Source organism: Callithrix jacchus, chromosome 7, assembly GCF_049354715.1.
Source record: "Callithrix jacchus isolate 240 chromosome 7, calJac240_pri, whole genome shotgun sequence".
Taxonomy (NCBI): domain Eukaryota; kingdom Metazoa; phylum Chordata; class Mammalia; order Primates; family Cebidae; genus Callithrix; species Callithrix jacchus.
Genome location: NC_133508.1, coordinates 68426395 through 68436065, shown reverse-complemented (window position 1 = coordinate 68436065; position 9671 = coordinate 68426395). Strand labels below are relative to the sequence as shown.

The 9671-nt window shown below is 49.8% G+C and overlaps 1 protein-coding gene across 3 annotated transcripts in view; it reads left to right on the top strand.

The window, feature by feature from the left end:
- The first annotated feature begins 1038 nt into the window (after positions 1-1038).
- SPOCD1 (SPOC domain containing 1) overlaps positions 1039-9671 on the top strand; it is a 29119-nt gene continuing 20486 nt past the window's right edge. For 2 of the 3 annotated variants that reach the window (XM_035308553.3, XM_035308552.3), the window contains exons 1-2: positions 1039-1193; positions 2130-3536. In XM_035308553.3, coding sequence (XP_035164444.2) covers positions 1068-1193; positions 2130-3536 — 1533 coding nt within the window. In that variant the 5' untranslated portion in view covers positions 1039-1067. Of the gene's footprint in view, positions 1270-2129; positions 3537-9671 lie in introns of all 3 variants that reach the window. The other variant, XM_078333001.1, reaches the window with a different exon arrangement.

Genomic DNA, 9671 nt, shown 5'->3' with positions numbered 1-9671 from the left:
AAAATACAGAAGAAACAGACATTTAAGAATATTATTCAAAGTGATAATAGAAACTAATAGAAAAACTTGAAATATAAATATAAAAAAGAAAAACTTGGAGGAGAAAGGGGGAAAGGGTGGTGGTTAAAATCACCACAGCAGGAAGTCAACAGGTACAGTTAAAATTAATAAATCAAGTAATAGAGGTATGAGTATGTTATTCACAGTTAGGAAATTTAAAAAACTAAAACAACAAACATGGTAAAAAAACAAAAAACAAAACACAGTTGTTTCCAGGAGTTTGGGGATTGGGAAATGAGAGAAAGCTTTCAACTTTTTATTTCTAACCTTCTATTGGGCTTGAATCTGCATTTCCATCTACATTAATTATAGCTGAGGTTTTTTTTTTTTTTTTTTAATTAGGCAAGCACTATTCACAATAGCAAAGACATGGAATCAACCTAAATACCCACTGGCAAGAAGTGGAATACTATGGAATACTATGCAGCCATCAAAAAGAATGAGATCATGTCCTTTGCAGGAACACGGATGGAGCTGGAGGCCATATCCCTAGCAGACTAATGCAGGAATAGAAAAACCAAATATCGCATGTTCTCGATTAAAGTGGGAGCTAAACGAGGAGAACACCTGGACAGAAAGTGGGGAGCAACAGACACCGGGCCTACTTGAGGGTGGAGGGTGGGAGGAGGGAGAGGATGAGAAAAAATAAACATTGGCTACTAGGCTTAGTAATTGGGTGACGAAATAATCTGTACAACAACCCCTGTGACACAAGTTTATCTATATAAAAAACCTGTATATGTGCCTTTGAACCTGAAATAAAATTTTAAAAAATAATATAGGCAAAAAATCTAGATAATTCTGACATTCCCCTATCAGCTCAGGGACTGTTGCGGGAGGATGAAGTTAAACTCTCAGTCAGTCAGTGAAGGCCCTTCGCTGCCCCATGCACCCACCTACCTCTGCTTGGGAGCCAGAAGGATTGGCACCACCTCCGGGAAGCCCTCGGGAGGAAGAGGGCGCGCCCTCTATCATGGCAGGAACGCCAGCACGCCTGGGGAGCCTCCATGTGCGCATCATCAGGAACTCCACCCCTATCCCTCACCAGGTGCCGCCCTCCCCCGCATCACGTGATCCCAGCTCCTTCTCAGCCGGTGGGTGGAACCCCAGGAGGAAAACCCGGGGAAGCCCAGGTGAGAGCGACGAGACCAGTGGGGCCCGGTTTCCCGGATGCTGGGGGGACTGCCTCAGGAAGGCCTACGAACCTGGGTGGGGCGCCTTTCAGAACGGGAGCGATGGGAGAGGGACGGGAGGGGTTACGGGCATGAACCGCGTTTAGTATCTGCTCCTTGCAGAGTGTTTAAGAGCTGGGAGAGAATTTAATTGAGAAAGAAAATTGAGGCCAGGTGCGGTGGCTCACGCCTGTAATCCCAGCATTTTGGGAGGCCGAGGCGGGCAGATCTCGAGGTCAAGAAATTGAAACCATCCTGGCCAACATGGCGAAACCCCATCTCTACTAAAAATACAAAAATTAGCTGGGCCTGGTGGCGTGCGCCTCAGCTACTCAGGAGGCTGAGGCAGGAGAATTGCTTGAACCCGGGAGGCGGAAGTTGCAGTGAGCCGAGATCTTGCCACTGCAATACAGCTTGGCCACAGAGTGAGCCTCCATCGGGGGCGGGGGCGGGGGCGGGGGAGGGGGAATTGAGGAAGAAAAGATATTTGAGAGAGAATCCTGGCCCTTCCACTTCCTGTGTGCCCTTGGGTGAGTGTCTTAACATCTCAGAATCTCAGTGTCCTTGTCTGTGGCTGCCAGCATAAAATGAAGTAAGCACATAAGCCATTAATAATTGGTATCTTATTAGATCCCATTAAGCGAATGAGCAAACTCTCAGAGACAAGAAGGCCCTGGAGGCCACTTGTAGCTCAGCCCTATTTGGAGGCAGGCCTCTCCACCCTCACCTGGGCACCAGCTCCTGCTGGGTGCTCCCCTCCCTGGAGTGCTCACGCCTAGGCCTCAGGAGTGGAAGGGTCTGGGAGCATTGCCTGGAAGAGGGGCTCCTCCTAGTTCCCACTGAATGGGCTGACAGGTTGGACTCTCGATGACAAAGTCTCTTTCCGTCTCCACACAGGGCCCGTGTTGTGCTTTTGGCCCAGATAGGTGGACAGACATGTCCCAAGCGGGTGATGCAGAGGTCCCCAGCACCGAAGACCCTGTGCTCAGTCCCCAACACAACTGTGAGCTTTTACAGAACATGGAAGGAGCGAGCTCCACACCAGGCCTGGGACCAGATGGGCCAGGAACAAGCTCTGGGCCCCGAGTCAGGGCTGGCAGCAGAAGGAAGATCCCCAGGAAGGAGGCCCATCAAGGTGCCAGCTCCTGGGCTCCAGGTACTGCTGGGGTCTGCCCAGGGGTCTCGGAGCTGCTCGCTGTGGGACAGAGCCAGGGCTCGAGGCCGGGTCCTGGGCTCCACATGCAGCTGCCCTCAGTACCAGCTCAGGGGAGAGCTCTGACCTCCAAGAGGCTCCAGGTTTCTCTTTGTGACATCTTAGCTGACAGTGGCCCCAGGAAACTTTGTCACAGTTCTGCTGGCCTTCCAAAGAGAGCTCTGGTCTGCAGGGAGAGGCTTGCAGGGGTGGAGGAGGTGAGCTGCCCCAGGTCCAGGGATGCCAGAGACAGTGGGATGAGTTCTCCAGGGTGTGACAGAAGAAGCCCCACGGTCAGCAAAGAGGAGCCCCATGGAAGGCCCCCGACATCCTCACCAGGCCCAGCCTCTGTGAGGGTTAGAAAGAAAAGCAGGAAGCAGGGGGTCCATTTGGAGGGTGGGGAAAGGGCCGGCAGCTTCCCGTGGCTTGATCGGAGCCCTGGTGGAGACAAGCCCTTGTCTGTGGGAGACCCTCCCCAGGGTGCTGACCTGGAGTCCTTGGGAGGCCCCTGCAGAGACACTGGGTCTGGGTCTGCAGAGCCAGGTGGCAGTGGGGCAGGATGTGCCTCAGGGACTGAGAAGTTTGGATATTTGCCTGCTGCAGGGGATGGGGCCCAGCCAGGCAGCCTCTGTGGCGCTGTCAGGTTCCCAGTGCCCAGTAGAGGGGAGTCCCTCAGTCCAGCTGCACAGGCTCCTCCACAGAGCGAGGCACTGTGCCTGGGGGTGTCAGCAAGGGCCTCTGCAGAGCAGCAAGAAGCTGTGCATGTCGTGTGGGCTGGCAGCGATGAAGGCCGGGCTGCAGCGCAGGACCAGGAGGAGCTGCAGGTCAAGGGTCAGCCAGCATCCAGGGGAAGGCTGGAGCAAGGACTTGCTGCCCCTGCTGACAGCTGTGTCGGTTCCCCGGAGTCCTTGTGCAGCCCCAGCTCCTCCCTGGACCCTGAAGCCAGCAGGGCCTGCTCAGGCCCATTCATGGAGCAGAAAAGATCCAAGGGCGCTAAGAAGCTGAAGAAGGATCCAGTGCCCTGTGCCCAAGACCAGGGTACAGACAGAAGCTTAGACAACTCCCACCAGGACAGGCCAGAGGAACCCAGCCCAGGAGACTGCCCCAGACTGGTGAGCTGAGTCTGAGAGTTTGGGATAGGAGGGGGGCCTGGCCATGTCTCTCAATGTCATGCTTGACGGTATACTTTAATAGAGCTAAGCTAGATGGCCTCATCATGAACATTCTCTCTTACACCCCTATTAACTAAATGGGTAAAACGAAGCCCACAAGCCAGGAAAGAGAAAATAAAATACATTCGTTGAATCCTTGTGAGGGGTCATTATCTTTTGGAGCCAGTGAGTCCTGGGTTCAAATTTGCCTCTGGCCACTTCGTAGCTGAGTGACCGTGGGATGTTTTTTAAATCTCTCTAGGTTTTCTCATTAGTTTAAACAAAAAAAAAAAAAAAAAAGAGGGGGGATACTAGGCCGGGTACACTGGCTAACACCTGTAATCCCAGAACTTTGGGAGGCTGAGGCGGGCAGATCACCTGAGGTTGGGAGTTCAAGACCCACCTAACCAATATGGAGAAGACATTACTAAAATTACACAATTAGCTGGGCATGGTGGTGCATGCCTGTAATCCCAGCTACTTGGGAGGCTGAGGCAGGAGAATCGCTTGCTTGAACCCAGAAGGCTGAGGTTGCGGTGAGCTGAGGGTGCACCATTGTACTCCAGCCTGGGCAACAAGAGCAAAACTTTGTCTCAAAAAAAGGATGCTAAAGAAAACAAAAATAAAAAATTTAAAAGAAAAGGGATGCTAATTCCAGCTTCATGGGATTGTTTTGAGGATTAAATGAGATTATGGTATAAAATAATGTGCCTAGCCCAGCACAAGGCACAAGGTGAATGATACTGCCCACAGTTACCCTGTCAGATAGGCGTTAGCCCCATTAACCAGACGGGGAAACGGAGGCTCAAGGGGTTAACAGTATGCTTCAGGCTCACACAGCTAGGGAGGCAGTGCCCAGCCATGTTCCCTATATCACCATTTCCCTTTCCATTGTTCTTTTACTCATGATGATCATCAGTTCATGAATAATCGTAGCTAACATCTACACACCAAAGGCGGAAGATGACTCTGCTTGGTTTTGGTGAATATTTCTCACGCAGTTGAATTTTCATCACTTTTATCGAATGTGCATGACGTGGCTAAGTGTTTCGGATTTCGTCTTCACATGGTGTCCACAGAGGTGAGGTAACAGACCCAGCTTGTGAATGGGAGCAAGGGTATAACCCCAGGCGATGTATCTTGAGAGCTCACTGCACTGCCCTTCTCTGTGCATGTTTTGTGTTATCAGCACAGTCGTAACAGCGTCTGGCTTGCTTAACACGTGCTGGATATTGTGCTAGCACTTTATCTTCAATCTTTGTAACGAGCCTGTGAGGTAGACACTATTGACATATACCCATTTTACTGATCGGAACACTGAGGCTCTGAGAGGTGACATGAGTACTCAAGGCCAAACAGCCAATTAGTAAAATAGAACCAGTGAGCTGTTTTCCACTATGCATCAAGCCTTTTTATCTATAAATAGGCTCCTATTATGCCTTATTGTCCCAGGACTTTGCATTTTGTATTTGAAGATCTTTCTCAGTTGGTTCACCTTGTTCTGCCGAATTTGATCTTTTCCTGAGCCCTGCGTCATAACTGTCTGTGGATGTATTTGTCACAACCACAAGTACTGTCAGGATGAGAGGGTGGGCTGGGACTTCCTCTTCTCATTTCCAACCACTGTAGTGGAGTTAGGAGCATGAGCCCCGGAGGCCAATAGGCTGATGTTCAATCCTGACTTTGCTGCTATCTGAACAACTGAGGCGAGTGTAATTCTCTCATCTGCAAAATGTGGGTCTTAAGAGGACTTGCCTTCTAGGGATGCGGTGAGGATGAAATGAGACGATCCCTGTTTGCCATTTAACAGAGTTCTTGGTGCAAGAAAAATACTCAGACAGGTTACCTGTTACCAACCTAGGCAATTTCATCCTGCTATAAGTAATGCAGGGGTGGACCATCCTTGTGCATCTGGCTTTTCCCTTCTTCATGTGATGTATTTGGACCAGATGCCTAGAATTGGGATTCTTGGGTCTGCAGCCTTTGAGGGGACTGGTTGGAGTGTGGTGGTGGAGCCAGCTTCCTACCTGGCTTGACTGGAAGCAGCCCACGACTGCTGGCTCCTCTAGGCTCCATCCTTGACTCTGCGGCACAGCCCCTCATCCCACAGCTTTCCAAACAACTCGTTTGTTGCCATGACAACCAGTCCCAGCTGAAGAAGAATTGAGTCTGGGCTGTGACAGGGACGGGTGGGTGATTGCAGACAGGGCTGAGTGGGGCCTGGGCAACAGGGGGCACAGTGCCCGGCTAGTCCAGAGCCCCGCTTAGGGCCCTAGCACATTCCCCTGGAGACAGCCTGGCTTGTGGCAGGGGCAGCCAGAGAGGTTCAAGGTCAAGCTCTGTCTCTTACTGCAGGGTGACTTTAGACCTGTCTTTAGACGTTTAGATGAGTTTAGCTTTCCTCAACCCCTCTTTCGTAAGCTCAGTAACAGGAAGACTTTATTATTATTATTATTATTTTGGAGACAGGGTTTCTCCATGTTGGTCAGGTTGGTCTTCAACTCCTGACCTCAGGTGATCCGCCTACCTTGGACTCTCAAAGTGTTAGGATTACAGGCATGAGCCACTACACCTGGCCACATATTATTATTTTTTTTAAGATGGAACCTGGCTTTGTTGCCCAGGCTAGAGTGTAGTGGCACAATCTTGGCTCACTGCAACCTCCACCTCCCAGTTTGAAGTGATTCTCCTCCCTCAGTCTCCCAAGTAGCTGGGACTACAGGTGCATGCCACCACGCCTGGCTTATTTTTGTATTTTAAGTAGAGACAGGATTTCACTGTGTTGGCCAGGCTGGTCTCGAACTCCTGACCTCATGTGATCTGCTGCCTCAGCCTCTCGTAGTTCTGGGATTACAGGCCTGAGCCACCGTGCCTCGCTGCAAGAGGACTTTAGATATTTAGAAATGTCTTTTTGTTGAATCTGAGTTGCCTCATCTGTGAAATGGGGAGAATGAACTGGGCTGGCCAGAGACTCTTGGAGGAGAGATGGGAGGGGGAGTGGATACCATTCTCTTGTCTGTCCTGGGCCCCACAGTGGCCAGTGAGGTTTGGAGCTGCACTGTGGATGGGATAGCAGTGTGTGTGGAGGGCAGCTCTACCAGTAACCCTATGCTGCTCGCAGTCTGCCTGTTGCAACCAGGGAGGCACATAGCTCCTCTGGCTTGGCCCAGAATCCCTGGTTCAAGGTAGGCTGTCTGCAGCTGCAGAGTGTCAGGAGATGCGTGTCTTCCCGGCAGATGAACAGCCTAAGAGGAGCTCGTTTCATTAGTGTGCTTACTATAGACAGAGATTCATGTATGTCATCTCATGTAATCCTCACATTAACCATTAAAGGTTGGTGTCGGCCGGGCGGGATGACTCACAGCTGTAATCCCAGCACTTTGGGAGGCCAAGGCAGGTGGATTGCCTGAGCCCAGGAGTCCAGCCTGGGCAATGTGGCAAAACCCTGTCTCTACAAAAATTAGCTAGGCATGGTGGCGTGTGCCTGTAGTCCCAGCTACCCAGGAGGCTGAGGTGAAAGGATCACCTGACTCCAGGAGGTCAAGTCTGTAGGGAGTTGTGCTGACGTTACTGTCCTCCAGCCTGGGCAACAGAGTGTCTCCAAAAAAAAAAGGTCAGTGTTAACGTCCCCATTTTACTGAGTAAGAAAACTGGGATTCAGAGAAGTTAAGTGACTCACTCAGTGCACATAGTGAGTAAGTGTTGGCATAACTTGGGTGCTTATGGGGCTTTGTTATAATTTGTTGAACAAGGAGTGAGGCTCGTCCAGGGATCTTACAGTCTAGTGGGAGGAGAATACAACTAGCCAGAGCACTGAAATACAGACTGAAGCCCAGTGGATGGAGGATGCCCAGAGGGGAGAGGAGGGGAGAGGAGGGGGATGTCTGAGCTGGGTCTGGGCAAGGGAAGTGGGTGTTCAGCAGTTGAGAAAGTAGGAGAGGCTTGCTAGGAAGAGGGCAGTGCCCTGCAGGGCTGCCTTTCGGGAGGCAGCTGGGAGTGCTGCAGCAGTGGAAGTGTAGGTGGGTGTTACAGGTGGGACAGGAGCCAGGTGGGAGAGACCAGCGAGGACAACACTGCTTGGATGGAAATGGAGAGCCTGCAGAGTGGTCAAATGTCAGCATGGCCTTTCTCCAGGGCAGGGACCAAGAAACGTTAGCAACACCAACGTTTACAGAGAGAGCTTGTTCTGCTGCAGCCACTGTTCTAAGGGTCTGGAATAATGATAATGAACCTTGCCCCAACACCGTGACGTAAATACTGGTATTATCCTCATGTTACTGATGAGAAAACTGAGGCACAGAGAGATTAAGTAACTTTCCCAAGATCACACAGTTCCTAAGTGTTGGCACCAGGTACCGCCATTGCGTGAATATGCCACTAGTTATTTATTTGTTGACTCCACGTGGACATTTGGGTTTTTTTGTTTTTTTTACTACTACATATGGTGCTGCTATGCTTAGTTTCGTATGTTTTTTGGTACATATGGGCAAGAGTATCTCCAGGGAATATTTTCTGGGGTGGAATTGCTAGGTTATAGGGTGCACACATGTTTTCTAAAGTGGTTGAGACAGTATACACCCCCATCAGCAGTATATAAATGTTCTGGTGACTTCACATCTTTGCCAAGCTGTGACTGTATCAGACTTGGATTTTTTGCTGAAATGGAGGTACGCTGTGGTGTCTTAGTGTTGTTTGAATTTTCACTGCCCTCTTACTAAGGAGCATCTTTTCATGCATTTGGGTTATTCTTAAGTCTTTTGCCAAAAAAGTTTTTTTGGTTGTTTAACTTTTCCTTGTTGATTTGTAGGAGGAGTTCTTTTTTAAATTATTTTTTTGTGAAAGACAGGGTCTTGCTCTGTCACCCAGGTTGGAGTGCAGTGGTAAGATCATAGTTCACTGCAGCCTTGAATTCCAGGGCCTGAACAGTCCTCTCACCTCAGACTCCTGAGTAGCTGGGACTACAGGCATGTGCCACCATGCCCAGCTTATTTAAGAAAATACTTTTTTTTTTTGAGACGGAGTCTCGATCTGCTGCCAGGCTGGAGTGCAGTGGCGTGATCTCAGCTCACACTGCAACCTCTGTCTCCCTGGTTCAAACGAGTCTCCTGCCTCAGCCTCCCAAGTAGCTGGGACTACAGGCACATCACCACACCCAGCTAATTTTTGTATTTTTAGTAGAGATGAGGTTTTGCCATATTTGGCCAGAATGGTCTTCATCGCTTGACCTGCCCACCTCAGCCTCCCATAGTGCTGGGATTACAGGCATGTGCTTCTGTGCCCAGCTTTTTTTGTTTTGTTTGGTTTTGGAGACAGAGTTTCAATTTCCAGACACACACACACACACACACACACACACACGCACACACATGCAGAGGTTGGGATCTTGATTGGAAACATATTGAACCTATAAATCAGCTTGAGGAAAACTAACTTTTTTTTTAAGAGATGGGGGTCTCACCATGTTGCCCAGGGTGATCTTGAACTCCTGGGCTCAAGTGATCTGACTGCCTTGGCCTCCCAAAGTGTTGGGATTACAGGCATGAACCACCGCACCCTGCTGAGAACTACCATCTTTACAATATTGAGTCTTCCAATCCATGAACATAGTATATTCATTTATTTTGATCTTTATGTCTTTATATTTTCTCCATAAAAAATCTTGCACCTTATTTTTTTTGAGATGTGGTCTCACTCTGTTGCCCAAGCTGGAGTGCAGTGGCGTGAGCTCAGTGGCATGAGCTCAGCCTCCCAAGTAACTGGGCTTACAGGCATGGCTACCACGCCTGGCTAATTTTTGTATTTTTAGTGGAGATGGGGTTTGATCATGTTGGATTTCACCAAGTTAGGATTCTATCCTCTGGTAGAGATTGGAGGCAGAGGTCCTACCCTCAGGTGTTGGCTAGAACAAACAGTACGTTTGGAGGCAGACTTGAGTTTTCTTAGGCAGCTACTTTTTTTTTTTTGAGAGGGAGTTTTGCTCTTGTTACCCAGGCTGGAGTGCAATGGCGTGATCTCAGCTCACCGCAACCTCCACCTCCTGGGTTCAGACAATTCTCCTGCCTCAGCTTCCTGAGTAGCTGGAATTACAGGCACGCG